General features: G+C 38.6%; 1 protein-coding gene and 1 long non-coding RNA gene across 2 annotated transcripts in view; both read right to left on the reverse strand.

Annotated features, from left to right (window-relative positions):
* The window catches only part of LOC149610313 (uncharacterized), a 40,162-nt gene extending 15,681 nt beyond the window's left edge, over nt 1-24,481 (reverse strand). The window contains exons 1-4 of the long non-coding RNA XR_016376518.1: nt 19,015-24,481; nt 18,902-18,941; nt 8,741-8,838; nt 6,935-7,035 (exon numbers count right to left, since the gene is read on the reverse strand). This is a non-coding gene — a long non-coding RNA (uncharacterized LOC149610313). The remainder of the gene's footprint in view (nt 1-6,934; nt 7,036-8,740; nt 8,839-18,901; nt 18,942-19,014) is intronic.
* Nucleotides 13,527-18,713, reverse strand: LOC149610314 (uncharacterized). The gene has a single exon (XM_089858875.1). It carries the CDS (start codon nt 16,300-16,302, stop codon nt 14,347-14,349), a length of 1,956 nt encoding a protein of 651 aa, XP_089715001.1. The 5' UTR covers nt 16,303-18,713; the 3' UTR covers nt 13,527-14,346.
* Nucleotides 24,482-24,942: the final 461 nt, after the last annotated feature.

Below are 24,942 nucleotides of genomic sequence, written 5' to 3' on the forward strand. Positions count from 1 at the left end.
GAAAATGAATACCAAGACCTTATCCCTTAGAAAAATAAGAAAAGAAAGATCTTCCGACGCGCTTAAAATAAGAAATATGGAGTGTCCTAGCTATAGAGGGGTCGGTTATTCATGAAATCCCGCTAAATCCAACTTGAGAAATCCGAAATCCCATAAAAAAATCCGAAATCAGTAACGAAATCCCAAAATCAGTAAAGAAATCACAAAATCAGTAAAGAAATCATAAAAGAAGTGAAGAAATCAGTAATAAACAAAGAAGTCACAAAATCAGAAGCGCAATCACAAAATTAGTAAAGAAATCTCGAAATCCATTACAAAATTCACGAAATCCAAAATCAAAAGAAATCATAAAATCCGACAATATCACGGGTAAAATTTCAAAATACGAGGAAATCACGGAAAAACCTCAAAATCCAACGAAATCAAGGGAAATATCCCAAAATCCGAGGAAATCACGGAGAAAACCCCAAAATCCAACGAAATCAAGGGAAATATCCCAAAATCCGAGGAAATCACGGAGAAAACCCCAAAATCCAACGAAATCAAAGGAAATTAAATATCCCAAAATTCGTCGAAATCACGGAAAAATCGCAAAAACCTCAAAATCCAACGAAATCACGGGTAAAAAAATCGCAAAATCCGACAAAATCTGTTGGATTTTTATCGAATTCTGAAATTAAAGAAAATCCGACGAAATCATTTTGGATTTCGAAATCCCGTAGACTTTTTGAAAAACGTCCGACCCCTCGGTCCTATAGCTAGCTCTAACGCTGTCATGCGGATAAAAACCTAATAAAGAGAACGGGTTACGAAATAATGACTCTCTGTCACCGCCGAGGATATTTAACGTTCTCCTATAGAAGAGAAGGGGAGGGATCTTTCTCTCCATCCGGATCGAGTCAGGCGTCGGCTTTTCCATTAAAAGTATAATGAATCTCTTTAGAGAGGCCAAGGCCCAAGGTTTTACAACATATCCCTCTAGTAGGTTTCGACCATTATTTATACGTCATAAGGAAACCGACAAGATAATTAAGTACCTTACAACCATAGAGAAAAGGATCATATTAAATGGCAGAGACGGAAGACAGTTACGCTTTCTAGGGATGTATGTCCAAGTGACCAACGTAGCAAGCATTCAAAAAGTGAAGATGGTTTTGAGCCTTGGAAGAGCGTACGACATCAAACGAATGAAAGAAATAAGATAGAAGCGACACAGGGAATCTTTCACTCGCTGTTTTCACCGTGTAGAATTGGGAAAGTGTACTCTAGCAAGCTCAAGACGCTTGGGTCATGGTGCCTTCAATAAATGAATCACAAGTTCATAAGATATGTTCCATAAGTTACTGAGAGCCTGTCATGAAGTGACGAAGGTAAAATGACATAGATTCTTGTATAGCGACGGCTAGTGAAGCGCTGTCAAAGGCTTAGTAATGCAGACTAAATAGGAAGATGGAAGTCCTGCAAAACTAACCGCGTGTAGTTACACATATCTTATGAACTTACGATAAACATGGTAGAAGTTCTTCCCACATCTCCAAGTATCATTACCGAGCTATAAAGATTCCGATCGCTTCAATGTTTTCCTGGCCAGTAACAAGGTCACTAGCTATTTAGGCAGAAAACGGCATTTGAATGATGCACCTAAATTAAGGTCTTAATACACCCAATAAAAACCAAATCCAATTAAAGGTTATAATTTTTCTTAAAGCTATACTTCATCAAAACTTTAATTTGGTTTTTACTGGATGGAATAGATTTAAAGAGTCACGTGACGTAGAAGCTCACAGCTCACAACTTGTATCTCATTCTATTTCACACAAATTGTATATAAGCTGTACTTAAAAAAAATTCACTGTACAGAGTGTTTCTGAAAGATCTGACAGCAAATAAAGGGCAGTATTCTTTGGACGAGTTGGAGCTGACATTTTTCCCTAAGTGGTACCGTTTTCAAATTATGATAACCGGAGTACTTTACGGATGACCCCTTAAGTTTAATTAAGAAAGTGAAAAACAATGATTTCTAATTTAATTAAGGGGTCATCCGTAAAAACAAAATGTCACGAAACATTTTCGACTTGAAATCGTCCAAAGAACATCTCCCCTTAATTTCTGACAGTCCTTTCAGAAACACCCTGTATATAAAAGGTGAGCGGCAGCAGCTGCAATATGTTTGTCAAATAACGAAAGCGAAGCCTTGGTCAAGCGGAAACTTAAACCGAATTTGCAGGCAAAACAGAAAGAGGAGAGCGAGAGAGAGAGAGAAGAGTGAAGAGGGAAAAAGAGATAAAAGTTTTGAAAGGCTTCCATAAAAAAGCGAAGCTAGCGAAGAAGCCCCGCTCGTTTCTTCCACAATCCAGTGTTGTGCTAAAACTCTTCCTCCATTCTCTCCTCTCTCTCTTAACTTCCCTACATATTATTGTAAAGTCGGCTTTCCTGGCAAGCCCGGAACAACAGTTTTACCAGCGGCTATTGCTCAGCCTTTTTAGGTATATGGTATCTTTCTTAAAAACCCCGCGGCAAACCCTCTTCCGCATAATATTGACGCAGCCCTATCATACTTCTGATTGGATAAACAAAAAAGCAGGTGCCTGCCAAAGGATGACTTAGGAATTCCATCGATTTCAAAGAGAGGATGAAACTTGTAGTAACTTCACCAAATTACGTTACAACAGATTTGGTTTGAAATTTTGTAAATTAGTTCTTGTTGAAGAAGAGTCGCGTTTAGATCGGGTGACATATTGGAAAATGGCGGCTCCAATAGACTATAGCACATTAAATAATGAATAACGAAATAAGTTCATAAGATATGTTCTTCCATAAATTTGTCACTGGCTACAAACTGGAGCTTGTCATGAAGTGACGTAGGTCATAGATTCACTTTCGTAAAGCGAAGACGCCTGGTGAGGCGCTGCAAAAGGCTTAGTACACACTAAATAGGAAGATGGACTGCGAAACCGCGTCGTTCTCAAACTACCTCTAAGTAAGTCTCTAGCATTACGAAGCACAGGAAGTGTCATACTTATGGAACACATCTTATAAACTTATGGTATTAAACGTCTAAGAGCTCAAATGATCCGCTATTTCTAAGGATAAAATAAAAGAAAAATGTTCTAAAGTATAAACCATTAATAACTCCTCGCCTACTCTTGTCACACGAAAATTGAATTATAGTCCAACACTGAATTTCACCCCGCCTTTAAACGCGTCCCACGGTCCCTAAAGGTAAGCAAACGCTTTTAGAATACGCCGCCAAATGCGTTTTTTATAGGCCAAGAGATTGTAAGACGTCGCGACACGGGCATCCTCCGTAAGGTAACGGGATATAAAAGTGTCTCTAATGGCGTGTTATTCGTCCAATAATAATAGTTGGCTAACGAATGAGTGCCAAACCAAATTGGAATTGGCGCACCCGCGAAAGGAGCAGCAACGGCTATATACCCTATCCTTCTGCTCGAAGAAGCGATATGTAGTTTACTAGGGAGAAGGTATAAGATGCCTAAGTATTCGCGCGCCATAGTCCCAGTCCCCCTTTCAAAATACAAGAGGGGGGGGGGTGTAAAAGGAGGCCGGGTTATTTCGCCTCTCCTCAGTCGGAAAATATGATTGTAATTTTCGTCATTCGCGTCGCGCTGACGTGAGTTTTCAAAAACCAATGAGATGCTGGTTGTAATTTAGAGGCGGGGATTAACTCCGGAACTACGTTTGGACTGGAGATAAAGCTGGAAATGCGGCGAATTTAGACCTTCTCCCTAGTAAACTAGATATCACTTCTTGCTGCTCCTATACTCTATATAATTCCCCCCCTCTTTCTCTCGGCTTTTGACAAGCGACTCGGAGGCTGAGGCTGAGGCTGCAGCTGCAGCTGAGAGAAAATTCTGGCGCGAACGTTCATCTCCAGGAGAAGAGCGGAGCGAATCGTCTCTTCTCTACCTCATTATAAGTTTGGTTTTCCCAAGCACGTGAAAAAGAAGAAAGAAATAAATAAAAAAAATTAAAATAAATTGAGACTTAAATATAATAAAGACTACGGAATGTTTTGGCCGAATCATTCGTGGAAACTAGACTAGAGAGAGAAAGAAGGGGTTAAACTAAAGGATTTAGGCCTATTCAAACTAATTTAACTTGGTTCCTAGCCAATTTCAACTCGAATCTTCATCTCGTAAATTGTTGATATTGAAAGAGAATACTCAGCAGCTATATAGGAGAAGCTAGAATTAGAGGAATATATCTAAAAATAGCCTTGAAACTAAATTAGATATACAGTATATACAGCTAGTACACACAACTGTGCAGCTCTGTGCTTAAGCCTTATCCCAAATATTTTTGAAAATATATTGTATAAAATTTCAAACAATCCTGTCATTAAATGCACCTAACTTTTCTAATTATTTAAATACCTAAATAAAAATGTATAATATAATTTTCGACCAATTATTTCGCTCATCTATTCAATAATTCAAAATTAAGCTGTATTTTCAAAATTTAAAGAAAATATTTGTGCAGCGCGATGTTTTCGATGGCTCCCTGCAATTCTACACTCAAAAAGCCCTTATTTAAAATGAAAATTTCAGCTTCAAAACTTGTCCTACAAATTTACTTACCCTACAATTAGGGCTTGTAGGAAAGAAGACCTACGAATTTGAAACAAAGATAACACACTAACTCTCCTAAAAGGTAATTAAATGAGCTCCTATTTTAAGAAAAAACAGAAAGTTACTTTATATACAATCATCCTCTAAAACTTGTACCCTCCTGTAACAGAATTTCCCAGATTAAAGCACTCTAGCCTGGATATTCGTAGGATATGTTCCATAAGTTTGTCACTGGTTACAAACTGGAGCTTGTCATGGAGTGACGTAGGTCATAGATTCGAGGTAAAGCAACGCCTGGTGAAGCGCTGCAAAACCGCGTGTAGCCAATTCTCGCTTGTCGTTCTCGAATTAGATCGAACTGTAAGTCTCTAGCATTAGTGTCATACTTATGGAACATATCTTATAAACTTATGATTGTACTTATAATAGCTGATGTCGTATTTTAGTTTTAGCGCTCATGGGCCTAGCCTGTGACACGCTTGTGACGCTTTAACACCCAGTAAGCGTTCCACTTTAAAACGGGGATGTAAATGACTTCGCACGAGCGTCAGGGTAATAATATCTGCCTTTCTCTTTCTTCTTTCTTTACTCTTTTTATCCAATCTAAAACGCTCCGCACTGCGCCCGCCCGGCATGCAGTCAGTTATTTCTTGTTCTTTTTCGTAATTATCTCCAAGACTTTGCCGAAACTGGTAGTCTAAATATACAGTTCTCGCTCCGTTAATAAAATCCGCTCTCGGATTTGGATGCCAAGTAGCATTAAATGCTCAGCCATTACACGAACCAAAGGAGGTTCCAATGTTTTTCAGGCGGAGATGGTACTAGATCTCAAAGCTTGGGGAAACTTTTTTATCATAATTTGCTCAACGTATCTAGTACTGCGAATTTTGTGGGAAGAGCTAAGCCTAATCATTATGTATGACCAAGAAGCGATATCTAGTTTATTAGGGAGAAGTTATAAGATGCCTAAGTATTCGCGCGCCATAGTGCCAGTCCCCCTTTCAAAGTACAAGAGGGACGTAAAAGGAGGTGGGGCTATTTCGCCTCTCCTCAGTTGGGAAATACGTAATTTTCGTCATTCGCGTCGCGCTGAAAGTGAGTTTTCAAGAACCAATGAGATGCTGGTTATAATTTAGAGGCGGGGATTAACTCCGGACCTACGTTTGGACTGGAGATAATTTATACCTTCTCCCTAATAAACTAGATATCGCTTCTTGGTATGACCATACGTTTATAAGATGTGTTCCATAAGTATGACACAACTAATTCTTAGTAATGCTAGAGACTTGCAGCTCGAACTAGTTCGAGAATGACAAGCGAGAATTGACTACACTCGGTTAATTTTGCAGTCCATATATAGTCCTATTTAGTCTGTACTAAGCCCTTCATTAATCATTGACGAACTTATGGAACATATCTTATAGACTCTTGGTATGACGAATTTTACCTCGCGAACAATTTATATTGCTGCGCGTTCAACCTAGCGAGCGCGGACGACCTCGCGTTGCTACCAACCAATTAAATCGCAGTCAGAAAGACGCGTGGCAAGCTCTAAAGCCCGGCCCACAAAACAAGCATAGAAATTAACACGGGACAAATGGTGGCGCAATGATTCCAATTAGCTGTATTCATTCCTGGTAGTATCAACTGACGATGGGAAAATGTGGTACAAGAGCGTCAGCCCCGACTCGACAGACACGGAGTTAGCTGCATGGGGAAAGGAGATTTCTTTTTATAGATTTTAGTTGGTCTCGCTTTGCTTCTTTTCATCTCGTAGGAAAATGTTTATTTCCTTGGCTTACGTCGCGGCTAACTCGCAATTAAAATGTTTTCTCTATGCAGCCTTTCGTTTTTTATCAAGCAAAGAACGCTTAGATGCTTCGGATCGTCTCCTAAGTCTTATCTTAACCACTATACTGAGTAATGAGCTTGTATTGGCACGCCTTTCGAAAGAAACGAGCGTATACTTCTGTAATTTTTAAGTGGTTAGGCAAGATTATGGATTATATATCCCAGGCATGCGAGTTTCATCGTCATAAATGCAATGGTTACATTGGGAACTCTGGTTTCAATTAGGGTCATTAGTGTCGAAAGCTTAATTGTTGTGATCAGCGTCATTAAAATTTATTCAGAGTATACGCAATTTATCTCCGAACTTCTCTCACCACCCAAATAATTTTAAAACAAAATGAAAATGGAGCTCGAATTACATTCTTAATTACTTGTAATACCATTCCGAGATCCCTGCAACTCAAATAGAGTGTTGAACAAAATAAATGCTTTCGTATTTGGAAGCGGGTTAGTTTTAAGGCCCATTCACACTCGCTAGATAAAAATCTTACGTTTATTCGGATCCCTTCGGTCGCGTTGATACCTTCATTTCCCCGTTCAGACGTGAGAGCAGACGAGCGTATATGGTGATTTTTGAAGCGAGACTTGTATACTGAAATAGTCGAATATAAAATGACAAATACTGGCGCGTCAAGAATCCTAAACATTTTCATTTATCGTCTGCTTAAGCGTAGCTCACTCGATCACGCGTCAGTAGAGGTATGATCGAGTGAGCTATGGATTAAGAAAAGGCACTAACGAAGTGGTTCCATCTCGACACTGCCCGACGAAAGTGAAAATTTTCAAGTCAAACCCGCGAAACTTTTAAGTAGTCGTTGACACGTGGACTCTAATTAAGCGAGCATAACGACTTCAGTTCACTGACGTGAGCTTAAGATTTCAGTCTAGTCATAAAGTGCTTTAAAAAGCCCATGATTCGAATAAAAAAATAAAAAACACCCCATAGGTCAAATGAAAACCGAGTATCATCGAACCGGACCCACTCTTCCTATTGGTATCTAATGGTGTGGGTCCATTGGGATTCGACCTAATGGACCCGAAACTTCTTATTTACCAAGATTATCAAGACAAAAGAAAGCGGGGAATGTAACTTAACTCGAACAAGGCATCCTTCCACTAAATATTAGAAACTTCCTAATCCGCCTATTTAAAGCTATAATGGCGCCTAAATATTTCTATATTATAAATGGTAAAAGAGCGGGCCAAAATTAAGAAGCGTGCTAGAAAGCGCTGCAAAAAGGGGGTAGGTAGCACGCGGCATCTCGCTCCGCGTCGAGCAGAAACCCGTGACGGATCTGCAAGATTTCCGACTGGGAACGGAGGATAATAAGGCCGATCTTTGTCCCTTAAATTGCGCAGGCAGCGGGGGAAAAGTAGCCTAACTTCGTCCGTCTTCCTCATTGGATTAGAATACTCATTCCCGAGAAGACTACGCGTTATAAGAAGTGTCGGGCTGAGACGAAAAAACCGTCGCTAAGGCGTTTCGGGAGAAAAAGAAGACGAAGAAGAATTATTCCAGAGAAGATGAGGCGAGAGGAAGAAAGGAAAAACCCATTCCGAAGAGCCCATCATTCCTCTTGTCCTATCCATTCAACGCGCCAGAGGCGACAAAGCGTCCTTTTTCAATGCACCCGCCTACCGCTTATTTCAACTTCCCCCAATATTCCTCCATTGTCTCCAAAAAGTCCGACTTAATGCGGTAAATTCGGGCTCCATTCCAAAAAACATCTTTGGCGATGGATGCGAAAACAGACATTTTCTAAACTATCTTTCACTCATAGCGAGGGGTCGACTACTTGCCGAAATTGCTCCGTATTTATACTTCTCAAGATCTACAAGGGGTTAAATAACATTGCAAAAATTGGTAAATATATACAGGGTGTAGCAAAAAGGGTGGTAGAAACAGCACGATTTATGGAAAATCAATTTAGAGTCCATGACATTTTTGCAATAAGAATTCCAACCTAAACCAGTTAAATTTATTTAAAGTATTTTACGTATTATCACCCCTTAAAAACCCTCTTTATGCATTAAAGCAAGTATGAAGTCTTATCTAAAAGAGTGGCAGCTATCTTAGAATTAGCGTTGGCTTTCAATTTCATAACTAAAATTAAAGGGTTATATCTAAAACACTTAATTCAATAGCAACTTGGTTAAGTTGTCCCATGGAATTTTTTCAACTCGAAATCTATCAAACAATCCACTGTACTTCGTTATTACCATCCTTTTTTATTAAACACCCTGTATATCCAATAAATTATAATTAAAAAGAGCAAACGATTCTCTCTGTAACTTACTAAGTTTAGTTGTAGAGATTAATGTCCATCCCCTCGTTCTCTCTTCACTAACTTTCTATCTTCATATTTTTTTCACGTTCATTCTGGAACGGATATTCCTACAAAGTACACATTTTTAAAGAGCTAAACAAACTCTTCATAAAAGCTAGTCTTTATCTTCATATTAGAAAACTGGAAAAAATTCATCACAAAAAAAAAGCGAGATCCTAGTAATTATTAAGTACTAGTTTAAATCTGTTAAGTTTATAAATATCGTTATGGTATGGAAATATGGATTATTTACTAATGTTTGTGCTAGGGGTTTTTTATCTGACGTATTGAGGTCATTTAGATGAATTTTAATATTAATATTATGGAAAACGGAAAAGTGTATAAGCGAGCTGCGGATAAATTTGGTTCGGTTGTCAGTATATCGCTCCATCAAAAATTTGTTTATGAAATTTTCGCCGCTGCTATTTTAAATAATAACAAGTTTTTAAAGAAGAAACCACTCATGCTGTCCTAATATATTTCTAGTATAAGGGCTCCATGCTTTGTTACGTTATTAAAATATGCCCATATCTAGTTAAGATTAACAATCTGTATTAAGAGCTGATAGCTTATGGTTACATGTACGCTTCCTCTAAACCGAAACTTAGTTCGCAATGTGCACGGGCTACATATTTCACAATGAAATACCATTTGTTAAAATCAGAAAGAAAAGCTCAATCTGAACGAAATAGTTTGTATTAATCAATTACTTCGAAAAAAGTAGATATTATTATGGGTAACTGCATAAGTTCATAAGATATGTTCCATTAAGTTTGTCACTGGTATACTGAGAGCTAGTCATGAAGTGAATGAAGTAGGTCATAGATTCGAGGTAAAGCGACGCCTGGTGAGGGGCTGTCAAAGGCTTAGTACAGACTAAATAGAAAGATGGACTGCAAAACTAACCGAGTGTAGTCAATTCTCGCTTGTCGTTCTCGAACTAGCTCGAGCTGTAAGTCTCTAGCATTATATACGAAGTATAAGTAGTGTCATACTTATGTAACATTAACCTATAATATCAACCAACAAATGGAATTTTAGACTAAAAATAGGCTTTTTTGCAGAAAAACGTCGACCTTTAAAATCTGAAATTGATAAATCGTAATCTTTTAAGTAATCGCTGACAAACAGTTATCGGAATTACCGCATTTGACCCCACGACGACCCTAAATTGATTACCACACTTCAAATAACACTGACGATGTATTTTTTAAACTATCAAAAAAATAATATTTCCAACCTCAAAATGCATTCATTATAAAACCCCAGAAATAATTAAATTTCAATTAATAAAATTGATATAGATTGAAAATAAATAACAGAGTATCACATGGGAAACAATAGTAATAAATAAACACTATACTTACATAACTACAATGTTTACATACGCGCGCAACTGTTAATTTAGTTATATAACAAAATAAACACTCATTTACTGCACCCCCAATTAATTCCTTACATAATCAAAACAATACGACATATACTTACATAACCGAAACAATTAAATGCTTACATAAGCGTTAATTAATTATAACCAAAGATGTATCGATATTTTGAGAGTTGCATTGTAGTTCCACTTATGTGTATTATGATTATACAATAAAAACCTACGATTCATAATTAATACAAGTGTATATAGTACAAACAACTAAATACGATTTAATTAGAGCAAAGAGATGAAGAGCCGTACTGTAACCCGGGGAACGGAGAAACGGGATGAAAGCCGCCGGATGAAATCTTTTCCGCCGCGGGCGAAGGAGAAGCGAAAATCTCCGCCTTAATTCCCCAATCTCTCTCTACTCTCTCAACAGATTTTAAACTAAACACGAGATCATTTTGCATAATTACAAGCTTCACCATACACTTTAAGCCCAATTTTTGAAGGGGTTCACTCTTTTAACCCGACCGCCCTTAAGCTAAAATGAAAATACACACAGAGGCTCAAACATGGAGATACTGGGGCCCATGCTGCGGCAGACTTATTGACATTAGCTATAGCGTTCAGGATCAAATTCCCGCGCCTAAATTAGTTAAAGACGACTAGCAAACCCCGCCCGCCATTGGGAGAAAGGAATATATTGCGTTAAAAACCTAATCCAGAAGGTACACATACGGATATCGAGGGTTGGGAGAAATTAGGAGATTAATATTTGAAGTTTCGAATCAATAAGTTTTGTTTAATTAATTTAATTTATCCAGGAATAGTGATGTAATTTCCCTCGGTTTAAATCATTTTGTGTTTTGAGTTATAATGTGAAACTATACTTATATTGTTAAGAGGTAAAATTTGTTTATATGTAGGGGGTAATCTCTGGAACTAAACTGAACCGGTTCTAAATATTCATTCACTAATACGAAGCTACGCTATCCCCTTAGCAAAATAGGTTATATTATATTTTGATTAAAACAACTAGTTTTTAATAAGAAATATCAGTATTTGTAAATCATGTTTGACTAATTAAACCGATTCTAAATATTCTTTCACTAATAAAAAGCTACGCTATCCCTTAGTAACGTACGCTATACTTCATTTTAATAAAAAAACAAAGAAATATCAGAATTTGTAAATCATGTTTGACTAATTATAAAGTATTTTTGACGCAATTAAGTCAACTGAAATTTTAGGTACAAATCCGTCAGAAAATTTCATTTCTTTGTTTATGTGATTAATCTACGTTAAATTCCGCCCCAAAATATCGCGTTACTTATTATCTGAACTGAAATTTACACCCTCCCCACTCAAATAAAACCAAAACTATATTCATTTCGGATGAATTTCAACAATGCTCAAAATTCCAAAGTAACTATAGGATTAAGTTGAATTTTTGACGCAATAAAATCAACAGAAAGTTTAGATAAAACCCTCCAAAAAAATTAATTTCCTTGTTTATATATTAAATTAATTTAAATAAAATTCCGCATCAAAATACAGCGTTATATATTAAACAAACTGTAATTTACATCCTCCCAATTAAACAAAATGTATATCCATAACCGTAACCAAATCGGATGAAGTTAAGCAATGCTCAAAATTTCAAAGCCTCTATTTTCTCACGCTCAAAAATCATGAAAAAATCAAAAAATATTATTGAAGTCGATTAGTGGTAGAAATGAATCTATTCATATACCGTATATGTATATTATCAAATCGCTCAATTTTCTTCTTTTAATAAAACATTTGCCAATCCCACGATTTTTCGAAAGTAGCTAGATTTGATAAACAGTCCCGAGCAACGGCGTTCAGGGATTAAAATTTTTTTCCAACCTTCTCGCTTGCAATTTTGGGAATCCACGGGCGAGCTTGGTCCTCTATAATCCTTGGCCCACAGATTACGGGGAGGTTATTATTTCGCGTGTCAGACACACGCCTTAAACCCAATAATAGATTTTTACACCCTAGCTGAACCCATACCCCACCCCATCACGCGTATATTTTCCTCTCAATTTAATATCATACTTTCGCTATGACAAGTCGCAAATATTTCCCATATGAATCAATCCGAGGGTATATACACGTGAATATATGTATACTGTATCGGGGGTCTCTATGGGGGATTTAGGGGAATTCTCAAAAAGGCTACTATATAACTGGAAAGGGGATTGATCTTCATTTAAATAAAAATTAAATTATAAAATGGAAATAATTATTATCTCTAATTATAATTAGCCTTCAACTTAAATGTTTTGCATATTTTTCTAAGATAGTGAAATGGGATATTTACCGTTTTCAAAATTATATGTGGCCAAGATTCAAAGATTGTCGCGTCTAGTTTAAACTAATTTTAAAAATCTGGTTAAAGTGTTTGTTTTTAGTTAAGTTTTGATGTACAAAATATTCATGAATAATATTGCATCTTATATGCACAGGGTGTTTCTGAAAAGTCAGGCAAAAATTTAGGGGGTGTTCTTCGGGCGATTTTGAGTCGAAAATGTAACTTCCATGACATTTTCCCGTCCAGGTCACTGTTTTCGAGTTATGATTGGATGAAGTATTTTACGGATGACCCCTTAAATTTAGAAAGTTTAGAAACTGATTTAGACAATGATTTCTAATTTAATTAAGGTGTCATCCCTAAACACTCAAATCATAACTCGAAAACCGTGGCCCTTGTGGCAAAACCTCATAGAAATTACATTTTAAATTCAAAATCGCTCGAAGAACACCGACCTTGATTTGAGCCACGAATATCAGAACGACCCTGTATACACGAGAAAGAGGAAAGGTTTGTTTATTTGTTCTTTACGCACAGCCACAATTCGTTTCGTTAATTTGACCAAACTGAATGGTTTATATTATCAAAAGGGAGGTTTCTTATATTATTTTATATAAGGAGAAAGTTTTAGTAGTGGTTTGGTTGAGATCTTGTCAAGGTTGAGGAGAGTGGCGAACCACTATAGCCATTAATACTGTAAAGAATGTCCTATTCTAGACCCCTAACATTTTAGTTAATGATAAACGCTAATTAAGCATCGTTTAATTGAATTTCAAAGTTTAAAAAAACACGAGAACACCATGGAGATGTTTATTTCATTTGGTTTTTCCCAAAGACTACTAAGTGTTTAGTGTCTACGTAGACAGGAAACTCTACCCGGTTTTCAGTCGATTAAAACACCCCGGGTAACGCCGGGTATACCTTACCCAGCTACTTTTATATTTAAATTTGAGTAAATTGAGAAATTCGAGGCTTTCTAAATACCTATAAGCGAAACTTTATAGGCGATGTAAGATTTATAATGCAAATTAAGGACAATAATATACTTTTGGGTTTAATTTTTTAATAGCATAGTAGCTGAATTTTTATAATTTACTGAAACCTCAGTAGCGCCTACGATTGTTGTTGTTATTAAGGTGCTAGTAAAACACCTATTTATAATGAGATTGTACAATAGCCTTTATCATTTAATTTGTTTTTATAATTTAACGAATTATTTTGTTTTCTTTTTGACATCATGAAACTCTAATAACAATTTCCCTATTTACACATTACTGCGGTCCGGAATTAAATTGTTTGTTTTTGTTTTTTTTACACATTTATATACACTGATTCTAGTCTACTTAATTTTATTTTCAAGACGGATCTTGATTGTGTTATTAATTTCCTTAATTTTAATTATCTTTGAATGACGTGTCAAAAATATGACACCGGTGGGTATAATGTTTATTAATTGAAAGGTTAAAAATAATAAATAATCTCTATACGGCAATTGTTGTCTATAAAATAAATTAAAGCTAGGTATTCCGGCATATAGGTACGTATAATTATTTCTTTTAAAAACACAGATTTTGTTCATTTAAAAATTTAATACTAAAATTTTTAAAATTAGAGTTATAAATAAAATCGAAAAACCTTTTGTCACCCCGAAATGTTTTGTGCATTGATGACGATATGGATCACGGTTCCTGCCCGGATTTCATTCAATTCAGTTCAGTTTAAAATTAATTGTTTCTCATATTGTTGTTTTTTTTTTAATTAAGATAAACATCGCTGTTATTTGAATAAGTAATTTTATCGCGCGATGGGTCATCTTAGAGAGCTCTGATCATAAATAAAAAAAAAATGATTAGGGGCCTACCGTCAGGGGCACCTGGTCCAAAGGCTAGCGGCGAGCAAAGGGTTGACGGACGCGGCCTGTAAGAATTGACGGTATTTCTCGAGATCAAAGGGTGAAGAGCCGGGCGGGGGAGGTGGAAATTGATGAGGCGTCCCGAGATCCCGACGTTGCTGTTGCGGATTTTGCAGCGTGTTTCCGTTCGAATTAAGGTTGGGATTAGCGTTCCCCTGGGTGCCACCATCGGGAGCTCCGCTGTCTGGCGCGAACGAACTACTTCCAGTCGTCGTTGAAGATTGTTGGGGTACGCTGCGGGGTCGAGGTAACCCGAGTTGTCCGTTGACGGGAGAAGGGGACGAGTTTGGGGTAGACGTGGCGACCACCCCGGGCGACGACGGAGATGATCCTTCCATCGGTGGCGTCTTGTTACAACTACCACCTTCCTCCTTAGGGTTAACGTTGGCATTCGTGGTCCCTCCTATGATACTGTCAATGAAGAAACTAGGCTTCCTTTTCAAGTCCGTTAATTGTTCGGGCCTCAATTCTAGAACGTTTTGACTAGTCGGACATGGACCGTGTCCCACTATTGGTCCACCATTGTTTCCGTGACTACCACCTCCGTGATGCGGTAAAGAGCCGGCAGCGGCCGCGGCAGCCAAGGCGAAACTTAACGGTGTCCGCGCGGCCATTTCTTGAGGGGACATGTGATTGACGTGGGACGGCGGAGGACCTACCATGGTTTGTAAAGGTGAGATGTAAGGGTACGGAGGACCATTAGGATTAAAGGTTAAAGGGGAATGAGGACCCGTGGGGCAAAAGAGACCGTGAAACGGGTCGTGTAACGCCGCGGCCAAGTAAGGGCCGTGATGATGATGGTGTTTCAAGAAAGATTCCGGTTGCTGACGTTTATAACGTTTTCTTCGGCGTAGGAAACTTCCATTGTCAAACATATCTTCGCTGGCCGGGTCTAGTGTCCAGTAATTGCCTTTTCCCGGATTCCCCGGTTCCCGCGGGATCTTGACGAAACAATCGTTTAAACTGAGATTGTGTCGAATACTATTCTGCCACATTGGGTACTTTTCGCGGTAAAATGGAAACCGATTGCGTATAAAATCGCATATTCCGCTCAGAGTCAGCTTCTTTTCGGGCGATTGTAAGATAGCCATGGTAATTAACGCGATGTACGAATAAGGTGGTTTAACCACGTGGTTTTTACCTTTACCGTCTTTACCACCACCACCACCACCTTCCAGATTGGGTTCGCCTCCAGTTTCCGAACCCGATGCCGGATCTTTGTCCATACTCGAGGAGCCCTTACGTTGATGATGACTGGACGAACTAGAATTACGCGGTGACGATTTGAGTCCATTCGGGTCCGGCTTTCTATCGATGACGTCGTCGTCATTAACGTCGCAATTTGTTAAGTAACGCGAAATTGGCGAACCCATGTCCGAATCGGAGTCATCAACGTCAACCGAAATATCTTCGTCAAAATCAATGTTTGGCGACGGTTTCCCGTAGAAATTTTGCAAATGAGAGTGATGTAAGGGTCCTCCTGCCGCGTTTAGAGCCGCCATTCTCCGAAACTGTTCGTGATTATGGTTGTAAGCTTCCAGTTCTTCGTCGTCAAAATCGTCGTCCTGCGTCATGGGTGTAACGGAACCTCCAGGCGGGACGACACCGGGAGGTACGGCGCCTCCGTAAGCGAAAGATGGTAATTGAACGTGATTCGCGTTTAAGTTGCTTAAATTACTCAAGTTTCCCGAGACGGAGGTGTTCATGATCGTAGCGGACCTGATGCCAGCCGCTGCCGCGGCGGCCGCTTGTTGCAAGGCCTCCATGACGTTACCGGGGGGCGCCGCGGGATGTCCCGGGAAGTGATGCGGAGGATGATGTTGATGCGAGTTAAACGTCGCCAGCGTGTGATGTAACGGAATGGTAGCCGCTGAATTGGGCGTTTCCTCACCCGCCGAATAACGCATGGAAATCGCCGTTATTGGTCCTCTTTTGATTTCCAAACCTTGTTGTTTTAAAATCGAGCGTTTCTCCGTAACAAAAATACGAGCGACGAAAACAAACCGTTGACGGAGTTAAACCAAAAATTGTACTCTAACGCGACTAATCTTATCAACTCATATTATAAAAACATTCGTTATCGATGCCAAAAAAGCGACTTTAAAAGACCCGAAAGAGCCGAGATCTTTAAAGCAAAAAACCACGTCGGACGAGTCGCCGGGTCATAAGTGAGGATGACGAGAAAGATACAACGCATCCGTATTTCGCGGAGAGAGGCCGAAGAGTATCATCATCACTCCCTATCCCGCGCGGTCCATAAACCATAGAGAATAAATCCCCAAAATAAGGAGGGGGAGTCGCCAGTATACGCTACTGTCCGAGAGAAGCTGACGAACGGTCCAGTCTCGGTAGAAACCCAGTCCGAATGTTATAAAATTTGGATACTATAATAAACACGTCCGTAAGACTATAATTCTCGGTATATCTACGTTCCCCTCTCTCCTAATACCACTCCTCTCGCGTCCGTGTCGCATTCAGTTTCATCCCAAAGAGGAGGAGGGATGTACAACGATGATCGAACGGGGGGAGCGACGAGGATGGCGCGGAATCCAGGAGTAAAAAAAAGATACAGTACAGTATGGTCTGGGATGCTTGCTTACGCGTGTGTATATAAAGGCCGGAGTTTTCCCCGAAAAGCAGCGCGCGAACCCTTAGAGACACCAACAATGATTGTAAGGAGACAAGGCAAGGATGAACAAACAAGCGCGTAAAAGTTTGGGGCGGACTTTTTCCCGCGCGCTCTCTAGCTACGTCCGCGATGTCGTTACGTTTCTGTTGCCGCCAAAAACGAACAGGATTATGGGTGGAAAAACCTAACGATATAGGGGGAAAGGTGGGAGAGGGGGTACGAAATTAAGAATATTATCGACGAAAAATAAGAGAGAGGGGGAAAAGAATGGGGGATGGAAAAGTAAGTACCCGATATAAGATTTTCTCAGTGCATTGCGGCTTTGGCTTTTCAAGAAGCAGAGAGAGAGTGTTCGTCTACAGATATGTAATTGAGAATGAGTAAGAATAAGAAAGGTTGGTTGAAGAATGGTATACGGCATCCAAACAACAGAAGTACATTACTAGAAGTGGAATTATGCGATTTTCTTTCGATGTGCCATTAAAATCTTCCAATGTTCAAAGGAAGAGAATGGCTTTCTATTCGGAAACATTTATCCTTTTCAATGGTGGATTCTTTCCAGAACATTATCCAGGTTTTCCACAGTGGCAACTGCAACTTGGCGAGAAAATAATGTTCTCCGACGATGTCAACAGAAAAACACATCAGGCAACGGACGTCTGGTCATAAACTCATATCCTCGTTTCATTCCCGGAGTGTGTCCGAACATCGCTTCCGCGGAAGAAGCTCGAACGTCGAGGGGAAGAAGCCCTGTATGTTGATGTTGATCCAAATTGGGCGGATCTTCTCTCGTAAAATTGTGTGTGGGTTGCTTTTCCTACAAACTCGGGGTTCTACTACCCAGAGTTTACAAATGCGACGCGCGGGGAAAACGTTCCGACCTCCGGCGCCATTGGACGGTTGCCTCTTCCAATCCGGGATTCCGGATTTCGGAGGAGGGATGCTGGAGTGATAAGGCTTAGGAGAATCAAACTCCGCCTTGATGACGAAGAGTTGGATAAGGGAGAGAGTGTGTGATAGAGAGAGAGGAGAGAAGAGCGGAATGGAATGGGTGGTTAAGATTTTCTCCACACTCCCGGAAGGAGCGGATAAAAAAATTTGTAAGCTTACACGGAGGGTTCCGCGCTTCTCTACGGGACGAAGGCCTTCCAGGGAACCCACGACGGAAAAGGCCACTCTATTAAGCCTAAACCGTCGAATATCTATTGTAACATTTATTATTAAACGCGTATTTATTGTTAAAATATAGAAGAAAAGCAAAAAAAAAAAAAAAAAATATTATTTACATCTATTTTTGGAATGAAATGAGCTTGGCATCGCGCAATCAGTCGATTTAAGGTTCGTACTGTTTGTTATTACTAAATGAATTATCAATCAATCATTCAATCAAGGAGTAATGCCTTAATTAATAATTAACAATATGGACTGTAACTTAATTACGAATGTAGTATTAGCCAATCTATCCAGCATTCGGGGTGTTTAAAGGGTTCTTGCTTGAGCCCACCCGTATGAAATATCCACGTAATGTTAATTTTTTAAGTAGCAAACCAACTTCTTACAACTTTGAATTGAATAAAACGATACTTCGTTAGGGGTTAATCATTAAGTTAAAATAATAAAAACGGGAAGTTCTTAACAGATTTAATGGCTAAGGGTTAAACTCCGTCTCAACCTTGAGAAGAAAGCCCAATAAACCGAAGAAGTCATAATGAACCCTCCCCTACAGTGTAACTGGTATTAACCATACAATTGTGGGAAAATAACGAATTGTGACTGTGCATAAAAAGGAAACAAACCACTTTCCCAAAATGCCACAGTTTTACATTTTCGACTCAAATTCTCCCAAAGAACATCCCCTTAATTTATGGCAGACTTACCAGAAACACCGTGTTTAAATTCTGAACTTCTGAGTAGAACCTGAGTAGTAGGAAGCGTTGACGTTACTTGACGTTATTCTTAGAAGCCTGACGTGTATGTTGAAATACCAAACCTGTTTAAACATCTTTATCAACATGTCGATCGCATGTCCCTTCCTAAACCATGACAGCACAAAGCTTGAAATCTTAAGTGTTCCAAATAACAACCAGATCTGATTAGCAGTAAACGTACATTACCATCTTTAGTTCGTTCGTTGTGGAGGGTCCCAAAGTTTGACCACCTACTTTTACACTGGCGCTAATGACAACGTTTGTAAATGTATCCCCTTATAAAAGACATCCGTTTCGCTCTTTTCCAAAATGCCAACATTATATACAATCTTGAAGTTGGGGGATAAAGGTTAATGGTAGGCACACGTCAAGGAAAACGTAGTAATATCAGCGGTACATCTCAAAGATGAGGGCTTACGGGTATAGCTGGGAGGGGAGGCAAATGCAGGTGTGCCAGAGTCCGAAATCGACCAGTGGGCCGTAAAATGACCTCTCTTGTCGCGAAAGAGAATTCTTTGTCCACTCGAGATCCTATATACACCCCCGCGCCTCCTCGCAAAAAGGAAAGGGAGGTAGAAGTTCTCTTTCTTAAAGGGATAGTTGTATTTGAAATACTTGAACGCGTGTGAAAATTAAAGAGCAGAAAGTTAAAATAGTTATTTTAAAATAGAAAATGTTTCGAAAACTGAAAATAAAAATAGGAAATTCGACTAGATGATGCGGTCCTAAATATGTCGCCTTCTTCGTGATGTCAACAAATATTATTTAAAACCGCAATTTTTATAATATACAGCGGGTTTCTGATACGTTTATCATAAATTAACGGGTGACATGTTCTTAGTGTTAAACTGAGTAGAAATTACCAAAGAACATGGGTTAACAACATTTAGTTACTGAGATATGGGCTCCCAAACATTGATTGACCCCTAAAACAAGGAAATAGTCAAATATCAGCCTTCAATAGTCTGAATAAATCTACGAACGTTATTGAAGAAGCAGAAGGGTACTATTAAATTGTTAGAACAGTAAGGTAAAGCTAATTACTCGACACGTGTGACTATTTCCCTAATTGTTTTAAAGGGCCCAATCAATGTTTGGCAGCCCATATCTCAGTAACTAAATGTTGTAGACGGTCCCATGTTCTTTGACACTTTAGACTCAGTTTGACCCAAGGTACACACCATTTAATTAATGAAAAACTTATCAGAAAACACATATAGCTATCTTTTTCTATTCCAAACCAAAACCTCTATAGCTTGAACACAAAATTTTATGTCAGATCCATTTGAACTACTATCCCTTTTAAAAGAGCTACGCGTGCGGTTGACCACCGAGAAGAATGTTACCACCACTAAGCCCTTTCTATAGAAATAGTTTTTGGCATTCTCTAAGACGGTCAAGAAGGTACGAGTAAGGTTACTTACTAGTAGATAAATAAGAGTTTTGCTGCTTATAACATCTTTAGTGATTTTTTCCCCTTTTCATATACCTTCTTACAAAAAAAGAGAGGGTTCGGTCTTATCGTTTTGATCTTAAATAACTGTTTGTACAGCGACAGCTCGAAATCTTTCCAACTGCAACAATAACATCTTGGGTGGGTCAAACGAACTAAGGTTATAACATGTAGATTAGGTTTTTGCCAGCAACATTTTGAAGGTTATAATCAAGATGCGAGCGAGAATGTTCAACGTTTTTCACGCTTCTGATGATGGAACTGATAATTGAAGGGCGTAGTTATTTGTACACTTTGGGTTTTCAAACTTTTCCCAAATGGATAAAGAGCTGGTAAGGTACACAAGAGATTGATTATTTAGATTTAAGTGTCAATATTGAATGCATGAATGGTTCCATTTGGAAATCGTGTTCTTGGAAATTCTTGTCAGAAATTTGCTTTTAAGAGAAGTCCTGAATTAAATCTTTATACAGGGTGTTAAATAAAGGTAGGTACAACCGAAGAACATCAGTGGGATGGTTCTATGGGATTGGGGAATCAATTTTGAGTCAAAAATGTAACTTCTATGACATTTTGCCCTAAGGGCCACAGTTTACAAGTTGTGATTTGACGATTTTACGGATGACCCCTTAAATTTAATTAAAAACTGAAAGAAAATGCTCATTAAGGGTTGTCCGTAAAACACTCTAATTATAACTTCTAAACGGTGTTCCTAATTAGGGCAAAATGTCATAGAAATTACAATTACAACTGAAAATCGCCCTGTATAACCCAGTGTATTTCGGTCCCACCACCCAGTATGGTATTTCCTAATGAAAGACTTGACTGGAAATTAACCAAAATATCTCCAAAAATGTCAGCTCTTATGTTAGTTTAAATTGGAGTGTTTTACGAATGAACCCCTAATTAATTGAACAGTCTTAAGTTTTCTACTTAAACACTTCAATCATAACTTACAAACACGGTGTCCCTTGTGGAAAAAATGTTATAGAAGTTACATTTTCGACTCCAAATGAGTCACAGAACTCATTGTACTAATTCGGACCTAACAACCAATATGAAACATCCTGCATAATTTGTCCATCTACACACTCTTTGGGGTGATAGGTAGCAAACAGAACATCACCAGTTTGTTTCACCCAAAAAGAATGTATAAAATGAAAAGTTCACTTTAGGCAAAAAAAAAAAACCAAAATAAAAAAGATAATATTACACCTAGAACTTACTAGAAAAAGAAGAAAAAAAAGGAAAAAGTCAAGCTTTCGCTAGGAGCTAAAAACGGAAAGAAAGATAAATTTTTTCAGCTCGCGACTAAAAAAAAGAAGCAGGCATTTCTATCTGGAATCCACAGACAGTAAAGTAAAGCTATAGCTAGGGACAAAGTTTTTGCATCGCCGGGGAAGAGTTTGGTGGTACCACTGGCCAAATATTGGTGTTGTGAGAAGGGCGGTGTGTTGGTTGGTACGTAAGCGTGATGGCGACTTGGCCCCCGCGTTGGCGTCAAATAGCGGTCTTGCTTACACAAAAACCCCCTCGCGAGAAATATACAGGGAGCGTTACATCTAGGGCTAAGAAAGATTCCGGGCATCGTAGAATGTGTCTATGTAGGTTCGTATGGAGAATCCCACTTCGTTTCAACCGTTCCTGGACTGAAAAGTAATATGGAACCAAGTCGGGTGATGAAATCCTTGCAATTTTATAATATAAATTCACTATTAGATGTAAAATACTATAGATAACTTCTGTTCATTACATTTTTACGTTGTTTCACTTTCGTCTTGACTTTAATTTGAAACATTTCGCAAAAACATTATCTAAGAAATACTACAATTGATCATCTTCTGGTATCAACTCGGCCTTCGTCAGTATTGAGTATTTTTTCGTGGACAATGAATAAAATTTTTTCAGTAGAGAATATACCAAGGAGAACACCAAGTCCCAGTACAACAGACTTACGATTAAAACCAGCCATTTACGCCTTTCTATACGGTAGAACCTCCCCATGAAAACCAATCTAATAAATATTTGTACGTGATCACCCAGTGCACAAAATAAAAGGCGAAAAGGCCTAATATTCCGACGTATCTTTTCCCTAATGCGCGTTTAACATCATTCCCCAATTCCTCTCGAACACACGATGTCGCACCCCATTCCTAACCAAAACTCGCACCCCACATTTCACCCTTATTGCCTCCTCAAGCCAACAGTAGTTTTTTCTTCTCTTGTATTGTGTTTTTTCTCTTCCCCCGTGCTCTTGGTCTTCCTTCATCCCTCAGTTATCCCTCTAGTTTTTAAGCCGGCCCTTTTTTCTACGGATGGAGGATTTTTTAGCCTTAAGGAAAAAAGGGGGAGCGTCAACATCGACCTGACAAACTGATGATGAGCGAAATGAAACTTTTTTTTTCCTCTCTCTCTTTTTCCCTCTACGCATCTTCCGTCTCTCTCTCTCTCTCTCTGATCCTCTCCATCCCTGTCTGTAGCAATAGGGCGCAAATTGCAATAAGCTAGCGAGGTGTCGGACACGATGAGTTTATCGCGTATTTTGCGGAGATATCGAAGATCATTCTGAAAAGCACAGATTTTGAAGAAAATTCGGTATTTTTCAGAGATATGGCCCCTAAAATAAGGAAATAGTCACACATGTGTAGTAAAACAAATCAGCCTTCATTATAAGAACCCTATAGAACCTTTTATCAAGCCGGAAGTGTATTATTAAATGGGTAGAAGTGCGCGTACGCTGTTAAAGTAAAGCTAATTACTTCACATGTGTAATCTATTTTCCTTGTATTAGGGGCTAATCAATGTTTGGGAGCCCATATTTCCGTATAACTAAATATTGTAGACCCAATCATGTTCTTTGACACTTTCCACTCAGTTTGACCCTAATAACACACACTCCTTTAACTTATGGCAGACTTATCAGAAACACCGTGCATAAATTCGTCTATTTCAGGAGACTATCCGACACCACAAAACCAACCCAGTACAGGCCGAGACAAAATTTGTTGTGAGGCTACAAACACACTGACGTCCCAGATTTTTTGGGGGGTGGGTGGAATTGGGGATATTTTTTCCCTCTAGCTTCCCGGCATGCAGCGCAGCAGCAGTCTTTCGGAAGCAAACTATGTATACGCAACCCCTTACACTCCCGGTGATTTAAGAGTTTTTCGGGGGCCTATAAACCTAATACGACTTTCCCAAAATGAAGGTTTTTTTTCTTTCATTCTTTTTTTTTTTTTTTTTTAGCTCCTTCTCACATTTTATGTGTCACAAAATTACGTCTTCTCATCTCCCGAAAAAATAGATGACTTTTTACTCTCGGGATGAGGCGTTTTTGCCCGACTTGTCAGAAACGGAAATTAATTAAATGTTTGACATTTGAAATCACAACAATGATGGAAGAGAGGCGTCCTTTGATGAACCTTTTCCGGAGGAGGAATTAAGGGTGATTGTGTATCTTCAAAAGATTATTATTATTATTATTAAGTATTTACAAATATGGCTAGTGTTTATTTAACCTCAATTATTGGTTCTGAGAATATATTTAAATTATGTCCTATTAACTCAGTGTCTCCAAAAGTTTCCCAAGTTTGTCAGATTAAAAGTAACAAATGTGTGACAAATTTTCGATGACAAATTTCGTTGACGCAAAAACAATAAACATTCTGTCTTTGGGTCCACCCCTATGAAATATCTGCGTGATGTTCCGATGTTGATATTATAGTTTCACCGGAATCGATACCGATTTTAGCCCCGATATCGTCCGATTATCAACGATTTTTACCGATAACCAATAGATTTTTACCGATAATCAACGAATTTTTAGCTATTATTAACCGATATATCGGTAAAATAACTTCAATCTGATTAATCGGTAAAAACGATAAATTTCGAACCGATAAGTGCCATATTGGTCACCAATACCGATATCACATCTGTTTATGTCCATCCCTTACTAATTTCTTTCAAAAATATCTGAAGAAATTTCAGTATAAAAAGACAACATCTAGGGGTAACCGTTTCCCATTATATTTCTATGAGCGCCTGTAAAAATGTTTAACTTACAATGCACCGGTGAAAATAAAAATATTTTACAAAATGAAATCTAACCCATAATGTACCCCAACAAATCATGGATTGTTTTTTCGTTCCTCAAGACTAACTAATAGATGTAACAATACAAATTAGACCCATCAAGCGATGGATGATAATATGATCTGTAAATCACCTAGATTCACTCAGACTCGGGATATACGCAAAAAGAAAAGGGGGTCAAGGAGGTCAAAGCCATTCGGACGAGAGAACAAATTACCTTTGTCCGTCGACAACCGTCCAAATTCATTGGCTAGCTCTTCAACGAAACCGAAACCGAATTAGGGACTCAGAGGGAATCGAACAAAAAAAAGGGGGGGGGGTGGGGGAGAAAAGCTAGGGGCTCAACGTTAACCAAAGTGTATAGTCAGCGTTAACAAACGCTAGAGAAACCAAAGTTGACTGTATCAAATCAGAGCCAAGCGACAATCGTTTTTGGGTGACA

The sequence above is a fragment of the Phalangium opilio genome, unplaced genomic scaffold, assembly GCF_054372755.1.
Source record: "Phalangium opilio isolate 3A_F unplaced genomic scaffold, DU_Popi_V2 ptg000329l_1, whole genome shotgun sequence".
Classification (NCBI taxonomy): domain Eukaryota; kingdom Metazoa; phylum Arthropoda; class Arachnida; order Opiliones; family Phalangiidae; genus Phalangium; species Phalangium opilio.

Excerpts from the sequence above, each read along its gene's own strand:
- LOC149610314 (XM_089858875.1), bottom strand. The coding sequence starts at position 16,302 with ATGCGTTATTCGGCGGGTGAGGAAACGCCCAATTCAGCGGCTACCATT.